The sequence below is a fragment of the Pseudochaenichthys georgianus genome, unplaced genomic scaffold (genome assembly GCF_902827115.2).
Source record: "Pseudochaenichthys georgianus unplaced genomic scaffold, fPseGeo1.2 scaffold_360_arrow_ctg1, whole genome shotgun sequence".
In the NCBI taxonomy this organism is placed as follows: domain Eukaryota; kingdom Metazoa; phylum Chordata; class Actinopteri; order Perciformes; family Channichthyidae; genus Pseudochaenichthys; species Pseudochaenichthys georgianus.
In genome coordinates this window covers 206,398-223,048 of record NW_027262961.1, presented here as the reverse complement: position 1 = coordinate 223,048, position 16,651 = coordinate 206,398, and the positions used below count along the sequence as shown (strand labels likewise).

The 16,651-nt window shown below is 41.1% G+C and overlaps 1 protein-coding gene across 2 annotated transcripts; it reads right to left on the bottom strand.

Annotated features, from left to right (window-relative positions):
- Positions 1-851: 851 nt before the first annotated feature.
- On the bottom strand, positions 852-12,610 carry LOC117442233 (blastula protease 10-like). Of its 2 annotated transcripts, XM_034078234.2 has the most exons (10): positions 12,542-12,610; positions 12,436-12,468; positions 12,286-12,351; positions 10,717-10,766; positions 7,184-7,253; positions 6,994-7,108; positions 5,982-6,154; positions 5,247-5,328; positions 2,279-2,400; positions 955-1,068 (listed from the first exon to the last, which is right to left on the bottom strand). In XM_034078234.2, exons 1-10 carry the CDS (start codon positions 12,591-12,593, stop codon positions 1,040-1,042), a joined length of 792 nt encoding a protein of 263 aa, XP_033934125.1. In that variant the 5' UTR covers positions 12,594-12,610; the 3' UTR covers positions 955-1,039. The 2 variants fall into 2 exon arrangements, with proteins under 2 accessions (XP_033934124.1, XP_033934125.1); XM_034078233.2 differs by lacking the exon at positions 2,279-2,400 and having other exon boundaries at positions 852-1,068.
- Positions 12,611-16,651: the final 4,041 nt, after the last annotated feature.

The following is a 16,651-nucleotide window of genomic DNA, read 5'->3' as shown; positions in this document are numbered from 1 at the left end:
AATGCATAACCTTTCAAACTAATAGCTGCGGTGATATCTTTGTCTCCTTGTGTTGTGTTTAATATCTGCAGGTCTGTGGGAGGACGCGGGAGGACGCGGGAGACGCGGGGGAGAGAAGGCCAGCTGCAGAATTAATGATCGTTAATGTTAATCTAAAGCAGGGGTGTCAAACTCAAGGCCCGGGGGCCAAATCCGGACCGTGACTTCATTTTCTGTGGCCCCACAAGAGCTTGCAAAGGATATTATACGATTACGTGATGATTTACAGAAGCACGTTGCCCATAAACTACATGTCCCACAATGCATCTCAAATTAGACTGTCAGAATTTGACTTTTTTTTCCAGAATGTGGCTTTTCTTTTTAAATCATTTTGTGACATTCTCACTGAAGAGACTTGCAATTATTTGACCCAGACTTCTGCTTTCAGACGTAGTTAATTATTTAAGACACACAGACACACACACACACACACACCCCCCCCCCCCCCCCCCCATCTGATAATAATCCAATGCTGAGGAAATAATGTCAAATACATTATATATATTTGTATATAGTCTTAAAGTTACAACCGGCTCTTTGAGTGCAGCCCTATGCTGATGTGGCCGGCGATTAAATTGAGTTTGACACCCCTGATCTAAAGTTTAGCTACAGTCAGAAAAATCTGGATGATAAGGTATAATTACAAATAGAAATCGTAGGGAAAAGTATTTTTAAAATGTATAAAATTAAAGGTTTTATAATTAACATGAATGTTTCAACGAAGCAGCCATTTCTAGAAGATTGATTTGCAATATTTTGACTGCACTCTGGAAATGTAGGTTCAGTTAATGACAGGAATTGTTTTAATTTAGTGATTAACATTACATTTAAAAAGGAGTGTCGGCATTGAGAAGCCAACCTTTTTGACAATGAGGTACGTAAACATACATGTGATCAGTTTGAAAGCAGTAGAAAGACAGATATGGAGTGTATCTTTCGTTTTTATTCAAAGATGTTGTGGCTCCCCGGTGCTGTGGCGCCCTCCAGTGGCTGCTGACGCTTAATATCTTCCAGTCTTTTTGGGAGGATCTGGTAAAGAGGGAGAAAGTGAAGCATGATGGGGTTTGTAGTCATAAAGTGGCGCAGGAATGTGGTATTTCTGTGTTTGTCCCTGAAGGCAGCATCTCCCTGGTCCAATGGGGTTCCTCCATGGAATTTTTTTATCATGTCAGACAAACGTTTATGATACTTACACGTTAAGTTCAGCAGGATAACCATATTAACACCACTTTATGATTTCTGAAGTAAAAATATGACTTCACGCTAAGCTAAAGGAGGCTAATGTTGGGCTATAAAGGAACTACAGTACGGTCACATGACTTCACGTCTCCACGCTAAGCTAAAGGTGGCTAATGTTGGGCTATAAAGGAACTACAGTACGGTCACATGACTTCACGTCACCACCGCTAAGCTAAAGGAGGCTAATGTTGGGCTATAAAGGAGCTACAGCACGGTCACATGACTTCACGTCACCACCGCTAAGCTAAAGGAGGCTAATGTTGGGCTATAAAGGAACTACAGCGCGGTCACATGACTTCACATCACCACCGCTAAGCTAAAGGTGGCTAATGTTGGGCTATAAAGGAACTACAGTACTGTCCACATCACTTTCACCAACGCTAAGCTAAAGGGCGGCTAATGTTGCCGGCTATTAAAGGAACTACAGTACGGTAACATGACTTCCCCAAACGCTAAGCTAAGGAGGCCTTAATGTGGGCTATAAAGGAACTACAGCACTGTAAACATGACTTCACGTCACAACCGCTCAGCAAAGGAGGAATGTTGGGGCTCTAAAGGAACTAAGCAAGGTCACATGACTTCGTCACCACCCGCTAAGCTAAAGGAGGCTAATGTTGGGCTATAAAGGAACCTACAGCCGGCCACATGACTTCACGTCACCACCGCTAAGGCTAAAGGAGCTACTGTGGGCTATAAAGGAAACTAACAGCATCGGTCACATGACTTCCAAGTCACCCACCGCTAAGGCTAAAGGAGGCTAATGTTGGGTATAAAGAAACTAGCAGCACGGTCACATGACCTTTTTCTGTGAATCCTACAGTAGAAAGGTAGCTGCCCCGTGTGAGGCTACTTAGATTAGTCTTAAAACTGCAAATTATTTTTCTTAAGTTTATAACCATTGACTTGCAGAACAGGGGACAGGAAGTGCTAAAATGCTGAGTCATCAGGGTTTTAGGACTCATTCCTGCACCACTCTATATACACTTTTTTTAAAGAGTACCGCAGCTGTAGAGGAGTCGGACTCTCTGCACGTCGCTGTCCGTCATATTCTTTCTCTGACCCATGTTCGTCACTTCCTCTTTAGAGACGATGGTGGGCAGGCCGTTATCTGAGAAAAACTGACTGTACACACAGGAAGTACTCGTTACTACAGTAAAAGTACAGGACACTGGAAGTACTCGTTACTGCAGTAAAAGTACAGGACACTACACTGGAAGTACTCGTTACTGCAGTAAAAGTACAGGATACTGGAAGTACTCGTTACTGCAGGAAAAGTACCTACACTACACTGGAAGTACTCGTTACTGCAGGAAAAGTACCTACACTAGACTGTACACACAGGAAGTACTCATTACTGTAGTAAAAGTACCTACACAGGAAGTACTCTTTACTGCTGTAAAAGTACCTAAACTACACTGGAAGTACTCGTTACTGGAGTAAAAGTACGTACACTTGACTGTACACACAGGAAGTACTCATTACTGTAGTAAAAGTACCTACACAGTGTAGGTACTTTTACTGCAGTAATGAGTACTTCCTGTGTGTGTAGTGTAGGCTACACTGTACACACTGGAAGTACTCGTTACTACAGTAAAAGTACCTACAGTAGACTGTACACACTGGAAGTACTCGTTACTACAGTAAAAGTACCTACAGTAGACTGTACACACTGAAAGTACTCGTTACTACAGTAAAAGTACCTACAGTCGACTGTACACACTGGAAGTACTCGTTACTACAGTAAAAGTACCTACAGTAGACTGTACACACTGGAAGTACTCGTTACTGCAGTAAAAGTACCTACAGTAGACTGTACACACTGGAAGTACTCGTTACTACAGTAAAAGTACCTACAGTAGACTGTACACACTGGAAGTACTCGTTACTACAGTAAAAGTACCTACAGTCGACTGTACACACTGGAAGTACTCGTTACTACAGTAAAAGTACCTACAGTAGACTGTACACACTGGAAGTACTCGTTACTACAGTAAAGTACCTACAGTAGACTGTACACACTGGAAGTACTCGTTACTACAGTAAAAGTACCTACAGTCGACTGTACACACTGGAAGTACTCGTTACTACAGTAAAAGTACCTACAGTCGACTGTACACACTGGAAGTACTCGTTACTACAGTAAAAGTACCTACAGTAGACTGTACACACTGGAAGTACTCGTTACTACAGTAAAAGTACCTACAGTCGACTGTACACACTGGAAGTACTCGTTACTACAGTAAAAGTACCTACAGTAGACTGTACACACTGGAAGTACTCGTTACTGCAGTAAAAGTACCTACACTAGACTGTACACACTGGAAGTACTCGTTACTACAGTAAAAGTGCCTACAGTAGACTGTACACACTGGAAGTACTCGTTACTACAGTAAAAGTGCCTACAGTCGACTGTACACACTGGAAGTACTCGTTACTACAGTAAAAGTACCTACAGTAGACTGTACACACTGGAAGTACTCGTTACTACAGTAAAAGTGCCTACAGTCGACTGTACACACTGGAAGTACTCGTTACTACAGTAAAAGTACCTACAGTAGACTGTACACACTGGAAGTACGCGTTACTACAGTAAAAGTGCCTACAGTCGACTGTACACACTGGAAGTACTCGTTACTACAGTAAAAGTACCTACAGTCGACTGTACACACTGGAAGTACGCGTTACTACAGTAAAAGTGCCTACAGTCGACTGTACACACTGGAAGTACTCGTTACTACAGTAAAAAGTGCCTACAGTAGACTGTACACACTGGAAGTACTCGTTACTACAGTAAAAGTACCTACAGTCGACTGTACACACTGGAAGTACTCGTTACTACAGTAAAAGTACCTACAGTCGACTGTACACACTGGAAGTACTCGTTACTACAGTAAAAGTACCTACAGTAGACTGTACACACTGGAAGTACGCGTTACTACAGTAAAAGTGCCTACAGTCGACTGTACACACTGGAAGTACTCGTTACTACAGTAAAAGTACCTACAGTCGACTGTACACACTGGAAGTACGCGTTACTACAGTAAAAGTGCCTACAGTCGACTGTACACACTGGAAGTACTCGTTACTACAGTAAAAGTGCCTACAGTAGACTGTACACACTGGAAGTACTCGTTACTACAGTAAAAGTACCTACAGTCGACTGTACACACTGGAAGTACTCGTTACTACAGTAAAAGTGCCTACAGTCGACTGTACACACTGGAAGTACTCGTTACTACAGTAAAAGTGCCTACAGTAGACTGTACACACTGGAAGTACTCGTTACTACAGTAAAAGTACCTACAGTCGACTGTACACACTGGAAGTACTCGTTACTACAGTAAAAGTACCTACAGTCGACTGTACACACTGGAAGTACGCGTTACTACAGTAAAAGTGCCTACAGTCGACTGTACACACTGGAAGTACTCGTTACTACAGTAAAAGTACCTACAGTAGACGGTACACACTGGAAGTACGCGTTACTACAGTAAAAGTACCTACAGTCGACTGTACACACTGGAAGTACTCGTTACTACAGTAAAAGTACCTACAGTCGACTGTACACACTGGAAGTACTCGTTACTACAGTAAAAGTACCTACAGTAGACTGTACACACTGGAAGTACTCGTTACTACAGTAAAAGTACCTACAGTAGACTGTACACACTGGAAGTACTCGTTACTGCAGTAAAAGTACCTATACTGTAACGGTACAGAAACTACGACTCGCTTCCCACTGAGAAGTGGACTTCTGTAAACTGTATTTAAAATAAAAAAATGCACCTAAATAATAGTTTTATTAATAATAACTTCGTCACTGGAAAGATTACAAATCAAAATGTTTCTTATTTTCTTATTATTTGGTCTAATACACACTTTGTAAATATGTTTGTAATTGCCTGTTGATGTTCTGTTTTACGTTATGAATATAAAGCAGGATATTGATCTGAGCATCTGAAGGTTACCCTCCGTAGTGCATGATGGACGCGGCGTTGTACTCCAGGCCGAACGTTTCTCCGTTTGCCTTTTGGAAGTTTCTCTCCTTCCCTGAAACACAATAACGCCACTCATCACAGAAATAAGACGTGTTTATACGTCATGATTATGCAAATTAAAGTCAACTAAAATAATTACACACATTTCAGAGTTATAGTGAAAAGAAAGAGGTCATTTAAATGCATTTCCTTTTTAAAAAGGAAAAAATAAGTTAAATGAATTACAAATAATTAAAGTGGGTTGGATCAATATACATAAATACCCGAGTTATGGCGAGTACAATAAATAAAATATACGTAAAAAAAAGTTATAGCGAGTTAAATGTAATTAACAAATATTAAATAAATGTCCGAGTAAATATTACATATTGTAAATAAAACCATGTAGAAATAGGCTACGGTATGGAGAGGTAAGTCTCCTGCCGAGTAATGGCATCAATACATCATTTACGGTGAAGTAAAGAAAATAATTTAATACAAATACATTTGAAAACAATATTTGAGAATTGTTTTTTTAAACTGACTTTATTGAAAAAAGAAAATGAAACCAGACTCTACAAATCAGAGCCGAGTATTTGTACACGAGGTAAATACATTCTCTTTTTATAAATGGGTATTGGTGGGTTAAAAAACACAAATGTAAAACTGGTTTAAAACAAAACGGTAACAAGCGCAGAGCGTTTGTGTATTTGTACACAGGGTTACCTTCCACGATGTTGTGATGCAGCACGGTGACGTACTGGTCGCGGTCGCTCCTCGTGTGTTCGTGATAGAAACCCAGAGCGTGCAGGATCTCGTGCACGATGTTTCCCATGGTGCACTGCGGCCCCACGAACACCGCCTGCTCTCCGCCGATACAGCCCACGAACGAAGCACAACTACAAGAAGTATTCAATTACTGCAGTACAAGTACTTCAGTTGCTACTAGAAATACACAGCATGCATTCAAAAACTTAAGGCACGTTTATTTACAAACAAAGGTGGTACAAGTACTCAGATCGAGTACTTTAGTAAAAGTAGAAGTACTCAGATCTTGTTCTTGAGTAAAAGTACTCAGATCTTGTACTTGAGTAAAAGTACTCAGATCTAGTACTTGCGTAAAAGTAGAAGTACTCAGATATTGTACTTTAGTAAACGTAGAAGTACTCAGATCTTGTACTTTAGTAAAAGTAGAAGTACTCGGATCTTGTACTTTAGTAAAAGTAAAAGTACTCGGATCTTGTACTTTAGTAAAAGTACTCGGATCTTGTACTTTAGTAAAAGTACTCGGATCTTGTACTTTAGTAAAGTACTCGGATCTTGTACTTTAGTAAAAGTACTCGGATCTTGTACTTTAGTAAAAGTAAAAGTACTCGGATCTTGTACTTTAGTAAAAGTACTCGGATCTTGTACTTTAGTAAAAGTAGAAGTACTCAGATCTTGTACTTGAGTAACAGTAAAAGTACTCGGATCTTGTACTTGAGTAAAAGTAGAAGTACTCGGATCTTGTACTTGAGTAAAAGTACTCGGATCTTGTACTTTAGTAAAAGTACTCGGATCTTGTACTTTAGTAAAAGTAGAAGTACTCAGATCTTGTACTTGAGTAAAAGTAGAAGTACTCGGATCTTGCACTTTAGTAAAAGTATTAACACTTGCTTGTGAACTGAGAGAACATATAAAGAAAGAACGTAACGGCACTAAATGCAGTACGCAGTATACAGAGGAAAGCGCTCCTCACCCTTTGCTCGTGACGAAGGTCAGGTAGTTCGTCTCGGAGGTTCGTCGGTGGAACGACACGCACGTGTGTTCGGACACCATGGCCATCGCAGAGAGGATGACCCGCGTGCGACTTTCTGCAGAAACACAACAGTGAAATTAAATACTATAAATATTGTGAAAGTAGAAATGAACCTCCGCTCTGAGCCCACCTGACTCCGGGCTGATGGTGAACGGGATCCGCGTGCTCGGCCACACGCTGTCCACCGCGTTCCTGTCGCTCTGAGGGTCAAAGGGCACACGTCATCAGGTGGAACAAAGACACACACACACACACCTAAATGCGAGCTTCTGTCTTGTGAGCATATCATCGAGACATGTCATTTTGAGTCCATTTGATCTACTTGTAGTCAGGGCCGGATTAGTACCTGCAGGGGCCCCTGGGCACTGAGCGCTCATGGGCCCCCCCAACCCAACAAGTAACACCACGCCTACCCAATCCTACCAATATTTAGAATTGTCAGTCAATCTGGCATGTCAAATCGCACACCTATTTGTCAAAGCAGGGACGCAGCCACATAGTTCAACCAAAGTAGGTCTAGCCTTTTGCACTTTTAGTCAAACATCACAAGACTAAGAGAAGATTTCTTTTCAGCACTGTAGCCAGGCTGACAGAGAGCCACAGCTCCATTGAGCCTTCTATTCCCTTAGCACTCAGTAGTAATGATTTTATGTGCTTTTTTAACGATAAAATTGTTACTCTTAGAAACAAAATTAATGACCTCTTGCCTTCGACCAGTATAGTGTTATCAACAGCTCCCGGAATCGTAAGTTCTAATATTACACTAGATAGTAAACTAGAATGCTTTTCAGCCATTAACCTTGAACAATTACATTCAATGATTCTCTCTTCTAACCATCAACGTGCATGTTAGACCCAATTCCAAACTAGCTGTTATGAAGGAAGTTTTTCCAATTAATTAGCAACTTCTTCTTATTAAATATTATGAATATGTCTTTATTATCCAAGGCTATGTTCCACAATCATTCAAAGTAGCAGTGATAAGACCGCTTCTTAAAAAGCACAACCTCGATCCAGAGGTTTTAGCCAACTATAGACCTATTTCTAATCTTCCGTTCCTCTCAAAGATTCTTGAGAAAGCGGTCGCAAAACAGTTGTGTGATTACTTAAAAAAACAATGATTTATTTGAAGATTTTCAGTCTGGCTTTAGAAACACATCCATAGCACACCGAGACAGCTCTGGTTAAAGTCACAAATGACATTTCTAATAGCCTCAGACAAGGGACTTGTCTCTATTCTTGTTTTGCTCGATCTCAGTGCTGCATTTGATACTATCGACCATGACATCCTATTGCAAAGACTAGAGCACTTAGTTGGCATACAGGGAACTGCTTTAGGCTGGTTTAGGTCCCATCTATCTGAAACGCTCTCAGTTTGTACGTGTTAACGATGAATTCTTCCACGCAAACCAAAGTTAGCCATGGAGTGCCACAGGGCTCAGTGCTCGGACCTATTTTGTTCACATTATATATGCTTCAGTTAGGCAATATTATAAGGAATCATTCTGTAAACTTCATTGTTATGCGGATGATACTCAACTATATTTATCAATCAAGCCTGATGAAATTATCATCTAAATAAAATTCAAGACTGCCTTAAGGACTTAAAAACGTGGATGACCTTAAACTTTTTGATGTTAAACACGACCAAAACTGAAGTTATTGTACTTGGCCCGAAGAATCTACGAAAACAAATTATCTAAAGATATACTAACTATGGATGGCATTAATTTGGCCTCCAGTGAGACTGTAAGGAATCTTGGTGTTATATTTGATCAGGATTATCCTTTAACGCCCACATAAAATCAATCTCAAGGACCGCCTACTTCCATCTACGTAACATTGCAAAATCAGGCATATCTTGCCTCAAACGATGCAGAGAAACTAGTCCATGCATTTGTTACTTCTAGGCTGGATTATTGTAACTCTTTATTATCAGGCAGTACCAAGAAGTCAGTCAAGTCGCTTCAGCTGATTCAAAATGCTGCGGCTCGTGTACTAACCAGAGTTAGGAAAAGGGACCACATACTCCTGTTCTGGCTGCCTTACACTGGCTCCCTATAGAACACAGGATAGAATTTAAAATTCTTCTTCTCGCCTACAAAGCCCTTAATGGGCAGGCGCCATCTTACCTTAAAGAACTCATTATACCCTACTGGCCTACTAGGGCATTGCGTTCCAAGAATGCAGGGTTGTGGTTGTTCCTAGAATCTCTGAAGAGTACAATGGGAGCCAGAGCCTTTTCTTATCAAGCTCCACATTTGTGGAATCAGCTTCCAGTTTGTGTTCGGGCGGCAGACACCCTATCCGTTTTTAAGAGTGCGCTTAAGACCTTCCTTTTTGATAAAGCTTATAGTTAGGGCTGATTAGATTCAGCCCCTAGTTTTGCTGATATAGGCTTAGTTTGTCGTGGGACATCTTACTTCTCTCTGTCTATACCCTGTGTCCTCTCATGTTCCGATTAACCCAGCTTCCACAAATGTCTTTCTTTTTGGTGTCTATATACGCTGGGATCCGGAGTCATGGATGATCCTGCGGTCCTGTGTCCTGGATCGCGAGTCGTGGCTGTGGTCCTGGATCATCGGTCCTGGATGGATATCCTCGTGGATTCATCTTCCTATTATACACACATGCATTTCCAAACATTTGGACTACCTATGTTGCAATGTATTATCTTTTCAATTTACACACGGCATCTATTGCACGTCTGTCCGTCCTGGGAGAGGGATCCCTCCTCTGTTGCTCTCCCTGAGGTTTCTCCCATTTTTCCCTTTAAACTGGGTTTTCTTTGGAAGTTTTTCCTTGTATGATGTGAGGGTCTGAGGACAGAGGGTCTAAGGAGAGAGGGTCTAAGGACAGAGGGTGTCGTATTGTCATACTGATATTCTGTACACACTGTGAAGACCACTGAGACAAATGTAACATTTGTGATATTGGGCTATATAAATAAACATTGATTGATTGATTGATTGAAGACAAAATACATGGATAAGATTCCAAGACGTGTATGCTAGGAATACAGTTGAGCGCATACATAGTGAGACCTCCAGTACAGAGACGGTTTAGAAATACATTAATTTGAGAAAAGCCGTGTTATTTATGGCGAAGAGTGAGTATCATTTAAAACAATGTATGATGAGTGAGGTTGTGCCCGAAAAAAAAAAATATATTTTTTTTTAATCTTGTCACTGAGGGCCCTCTTTGCTCAAGGGCCCCCTGGGCACTTGCCCAGGTTGCCCATATGGTTAATCCGGCCCTGCTTATAGTACATTATAGTTCTCTTGTCGTGGTTCGTGTCTCCTCTTTGCGAGTCTCTTTCAAGCCGTTGGTTTCTTGAGGTCGTTCGCGTCTCATTTTAGTCACTTTTATGTAATTTTGTAATAATCTTTATAGTGGTTTTGCTGCCTTTCATGTCTGTGGATGCATGTCGGCATCATTTCACTTTCTGTTGATATAAAAACACCAATTGCATTTGCAGTTGCATGATGGGTAATGTAGTTTCGAAAGGTGTTTGGAGTCATCACATGTCGTACTGCTGCTTTCATTTTGACTATTTCTTTTAAAATACGTCACGAACACATCCTTCAGCTTTGAGCAATAACACCTAAGAGTTACAAGTTAAAACTTCAGCAATAGAGAGTTGAATTTAAGCGTTTCTCTCACCAGCAGCATGATGTCTCCCTCCGTCACGGCATAGTCCTCCGTCATCAGCTCTGTGGACATTGAGACGAATCAAAATCAAAAACAGACTTCCCTCGTTTGTTAAAGCTGTGAATATTAAATGCAAGGCAAGTTTATTTATACAGCACCTATCAACACAAGGGGCTTTACAAAAATGAAAGACATTCAGACAAAGGCATTTAAAAGAAAAGATAATAAAAAATAAATGAATAAAAGTTACAGTGCAGTTCAAGATGTGAATAGTTCACACAGAAGTTCCACTTTACTGATGCCTTTCTTTAAGGGTTCTCCGAGCTGTGCACACGTGTACGGCACATCCGTCCCGAGCAGCCCACACAGAGACGAGCAGCCAGTCCCCAGACATGATGCCCTGGGTTACCAGCCACACATGTGCACAGGGCCGGCCCTCGGCATAGGCAGTATAGGCGAATGCTAAGGGCGCATCAACGCATAGGGGGCAACGAAAATTAAAAAAAAAAAAAAGTTAGAAATAAAAAAATATATATATTTTTTTATTTCATAACACAATTTCCCGATTTTGGATCAACAAAGTACATCTTATACTAACAGAACTACGCCTATATTGCGTACAGCACCCATAAACTATGGCACACACCCCCCCCCAAATCAAGTTGAAGTGCCCCAGTCCCAGTAAAAACCAAAGGTTTATGTGAAATTGTTCTTTTTTTGAAATAATGGTTTTAGTGTGCAATTATAGGTTTTAATTTTGTATTTGTATTCATTTAAAATAAATCAAACTCCCAAAAAACTTACACAGCTTCTGTGTACTTTTATTAACATTGGAATTTACTGTGTAAAGCGGCCGCGGGGGGAGAGCTTTAGAGAGCTCTCTCCTGAAAGACTGAGAGGCTCTGATAACCTCAGCTCAGTGTAGGTAAAGCACACCTCTATATTGATCATTATAAATAAATAAGAGAACAGGTTGAAAAACAGGTATAAAATACTGACAGTACCAAAACAGTTGTTATTAATAAACAAGAATACAGTTTGAAAGGAGAGTGATTTGTAAAGTATCCATAAAGAAAAAGAAAATCTGCTTACAGTTCTGTTTCATCTGGTGTTGAGAGATGTATCCATAGATCTCCTAATGTTGCTCTCAAAGTGCACCAGATTGATGCTTTAACTTCAATATAAAAAAAAAAGTCTTCCCGGGTGTGCATGCCCCCGGACCCCCCTAGAGGAGGTGAGGTCCCCCCCCCCCCCACTTAAATCATGTTCAAATGGATAGGAAACTAAATACAGTTGCACACATCTTGTGTCAATATCTTTGTTTTTGTGATCATGCCACAACCATGCACGTGCGAATCATAGTGAGTGTCTGCATTTTGGTGGGGGGGGGGGGGGCGCCAGCTAAAATCTTGCCTAGGGCGGCAAATTGGTCAGGGCCGGCCCTGCATGTGCATTAACCAAAAACGGAACACAACCGCTCAGTTTCAATTAAAAGCAGCGGCAAAAAGAAAAGTCTTCTCGCTGGATTTAAAAGCAGTCCGAGTTGCAGCGGACCTGCAGCTTTCCGGATACAACACTGACCTTCTAAAGTCTCGGGGTTAGACTGCATGTAATTCAGCACTCTGGTTATCCAGTCCTCCGTAGTCGCTGTAAAAACACATTTAAAAGCTTTCAAATTAAAAAGCACACATCTGTGACGATGCAGTAGACTGAATGTGAACACACACGTACCATCGCTATCCTCACGCAGAGGACCGGAGGCGACTAAAACAACAAGAGATAAAGTAGTCAATGCATGTTCTGCTTTAAAGTACATTTCAATATTTCTATTTCCTACCATCTTTAGCGGCTTGGGCCAAAAGCAGCGCAGCGAGGATGAGATGCAGCATGTTGTCAGAGGTCACACACACACTCTCTCTCTCACACACACACACACACACACCTAATATACTAACTCTGCCTCGTTAGCGCGTTAATTGAAATCAGCTGAGATCTCGTGTGGCGCAGTGGGTTGTGCGTTGGAGTTCGGATCAGGCATGTCACGTGATCTCATGTGGATCTGGACCTCCTGCTATCAGAGTTTGTCCTCCTCGGTATTTATTCAGATGTATTCAAGTTGATAGATTAAGAAATTAAAATACCCAACAATACATACAATTAGCAGATATGTCATTAAAGGGTTGCTTGTAGAAAAAAATTATACTTTGAGTAGATATGTGTTTGGTTATTGTTGAAATTCAAATACTTGCGAAGTATTGATTTAGCAATAACTGTAAATGATATATTAAGTATGCTAACAGTGTGTGTCGTATTCTGTACACACTTTATAATTAATGATATTGGGCTTTATGAATACACTTTGACTGGTTGATTGAAACTTAAAAGTGTTTTGATAGACATTTCTTTACAAAAATATTTCAGATGTAGAGTGTGTGTGTGTGTGTGTGTGTGTGTGTGTGTGTGTGTGTGTGTGTGTGTGTGTGTGTGTTCAGATCAGACGTAGTGTGTATTCTGATCAGAACGTCACCACTTTGGTATAATTATGATATATTATATTTTCACCATTTTGTCAGCTGCCTCCGGTCCAGCAGGTGGCGCGGTGCGACGTTTCGGTCGTTTGCGATACCTCAATTATCAACGTGCAGAGGCAATAATGTCAAATACATTATATATATCAGGGTTTCCCACACATAGACTATACTTGGGCGGGCCGCCCAGGTATATTAACGGCCGCCCAAGTATATTTCGCGACCCATTTAGGTTGTTTTTTTTATAATAATTTTTTAATATATTTTTTTTTAATAATTTTGTATTCGTCCGTGACCACGACGCCATCTGCGATCGATTAACTTGTGGACAATGATCCCTCGCTCCCTTGCACTGATCTCGCCTCCTTCTGGCCTGTTAAGTGGCCTGCCTCACACAGGGTGACTGGCTGTCCACATGATGTGGCCTGCCGACATGGCCACTGTCATACAGATCATAAATCAAAGCCCTTGATTGGTCTCTGTGTGTCATTCAAGCTCGGGGTAAGCTCAGCTCAGGTGAGGTAAAGGACTCTCTGAGTGTTTAGATAGTTAACTTAGTCTAAGTTCTCAGTGGGTCTCAAACGGTGTGGTCACCAGTTATGTAAACACATATTAAGTTGAAAAAAAGGTAAGATACACTTTTAAAACTTGTTTAGAGAAAACTAGTCTTTGCTGCTGCCTCAAAGAGGAGCAGGGGGGAGAGGAGGGAGACAGGAGGGGCTGATTCAGGAGCACAGACACACTCACAACTATAAATGAACCAAAAATAAAGTAATAAACAAGTTTCAGTGTTTTTTTCATATTGGAAATGGTATGTTATTGGTTATGATGATTTTATGATTATTGAAATGTATACAGTTCTGTTTAATATAGGTGTTTCCATATATCTAGTCTCTTTATTTCCCCCTCAAAATGCACCAGATTGATGCATTTAACTCCAAAATAAAAAATAAAATCTTACCGGGGGGGCATGCCCCTGGACCCCCATAGAGGATTTGAGGTCGACCCCCACTAAAAATCACATGGATAGGTTCCTAAATACATTTATAAATACATTAATTCTTTTAAATAGTAACCCATTTCCATATGTTCATGTGTGGGTAGTAGATTTAAACTATAGGGCTATCATTATGGGCCCTGCCATCGCGTGAAGGGTCTGCTAACAAGCGACCAACAGAAAGGTTAATGTTGTTGCACGTCACCCTCACTCCAATGTTTGGATTATTGAAAAGTATACAGCTCCCTTTCATCTGAGTGTTGAGAGCTGTATCCATAAATTCATTTTGTGCTCAAAGTGCACCAGATTGATGCATTTCACTTCAACATTTAAAAAAAAAATCTTCCCGGGGTTGAATGCCCCCGAACCCCCCCAGAGGAGGTGAGGACCCCCCCAGAGGAGGTGAGGCCCCCCCTAGAGGAGGTGAGGCCCCCCCTAGAGGATGTGAGGCCCACTCCCAAATAAAGCAGGTTAAAATAATTAAATTGCATACATGTTCTTTTAGTAAACACTGAAAACGGGTCCCACAGACCCAAACAGCACACAAAGGTTAAAGGTAGCATATAATAATGTTAAAATGTGCTAAATATATACACTGCAAAAAAAAGAAAAGAAAAGAGGAGTAAAAGTAGCCCCTGACTTGTTTTATTTTTTGAAAGTAGCCCTCATCCTAAAAAAGGTTGGTGACCCCTGCCATACACACAGGCGTTGGAGCTGTTCTTCATGAAATCCCAGAAGGATGAAGTGCTCTGACAAACAGTGCCATCTTTGCGCAAATTTGATTATACAGGAATGAAAAGTCAATAAATAAACATGTTGTTAAAACTTTTTTTTTTTTTTTTTCGGGCACCCCCCCCCTGCCCGCTGCCACCTCCCGCCCAAGTATATTTCAGATCTGTGGGAAACACTGTATATATATTTGTATATAGTCTTAAAGTTACAACCGGCCCTTTGAGTGCAGCCCTATGCTGATGTGGCCGGCGATTAAATTGAGTTTGACAGCCCTGATCTAAAGTTTAGCTGCAGTCAGAAAAATCTGGATGATAAGCAGTGGCGGCTGGTGGAAAATATCTTTGGTGGGGCTGTTGATGGAGTGAGTAAAACTATTTTTTTGGGAGAAATGACTCCTTAAATTAGGACTTCTGGTGATGTAATGGCGCGTTTCCAGTGCAGCGCGGAGCTCGCTTTAATGCTGCGTTCAGACCGGACGCGATGCGAATATTCGCTTCGCTCTAAACGCTCCTATCGCATCGCTCTGGTCGCTCGAGTTTCACCGCAGCTGCCAGCTGTGTTTACTCGCATCATTCAAACAAGACACGCTGGCTCGGGAGCTACAACAACATGAACATATGTTACCGTGATTTAATTGTAATACACGTTTCTAAATGATGCCGACGTAACACACTGATACCGGTTAGTAAAAACCATGAATTAATGCTTTGAGTCTGCAGACAGACGGCAGAGAAAAACCTTTTAGAATGCTCCCTGAATGAGCTTGGCTAAGCTAACGCTATATATGCTCCGACCGTCCACACTCACAACGGCCTACAGACATAAATAAACCAGCGACTGTATTCTCCATGACACAGGCAGTCTGTGGTTTGTACTTGTTTAACTTTTGTCTAGTTTCTGAACAGATCGTATCTGTCCCCGGCTGTTTGAAGAGCAAGCATGTGAAACAAAAGATAGCATTTACCTGTTAGCATCCAGCTAGCCATGTGAGAAGCCTTGTTGATACGTTTTGTCTTTTTCACGAGCCTGCTGTGATATATACAAATCGGGTTGGTCCGGTCCAAGGTCTTTAAGTATCAATTCATCTCCCAAACTTCTCCTTTCCAAAGGATTGGAGAGTAGCTCTTGGGCGGACCGAGGTCCGGCGACTCCACCTGCACACCATTCTCATCCAAATACTGCGTCACCTTGGTTACTCACGAGTCTAAAAAACAACTCCTCACGTCAACGCACGTAAGCAACATGGGCGCCAACGTGAGCGCCCACGTGACCAAAATATTTGACGGCGCTGATTGGCTGAAATTATATTTCGGCGGCACAGTTTACTATTGAGACTTTTGCAACCTGCTCGTTGCTGCTGTTTGGCTCGGGGGCTCTGCCCCGTAATGATAAACTAATGCCATGGGCAAGGCCAGGCAGGTGACTTATCAGTAACTTTAGACATCGTAACACAATTTTAAACGAGATTGTATTGTAGATTATACATTTTTGTGATACTAATGGTATGATATTTACCTTGTTCATTAAAAATTAAAATAGATATTTTTTTTAAATATATATTTTTTTATTTAATATATTTTTACTTTTTTAATTTTGTATCTGGCAAGAGGTGGGGCGGCGCCCCTATGGGCCGGCCGCCACTGATAAGGTATCATTACAAATAGAAATCGTAGTGAAAAGTATTTTAAAA

Bases quoted from the DNA above. Each gene is read 5' to 3' on its own strand.
- LOC117442233 (XM_034078233.2), bottom strand. From the start codon at position 12,593: ATGCTGCATCTCATCCTCGCTGCGCTGCTTTTGGCCCAAGCCGCTAAA. The intron at 10,767-12,285 runs GTCAGTGTTGTA...CAATGTCCACAG, and splicing joins TAACCCCGAGACTTTAGAAG to AGCTGATGACGGAGGACTAT. The intron at 6,155-6,993 runs GTGAGGAGCGCT...TACTTCTTGTAG, and splicing joins ACCTTCGTCACGAGCAAAGG to TTGTGCTTCGTTCGTGGGCT.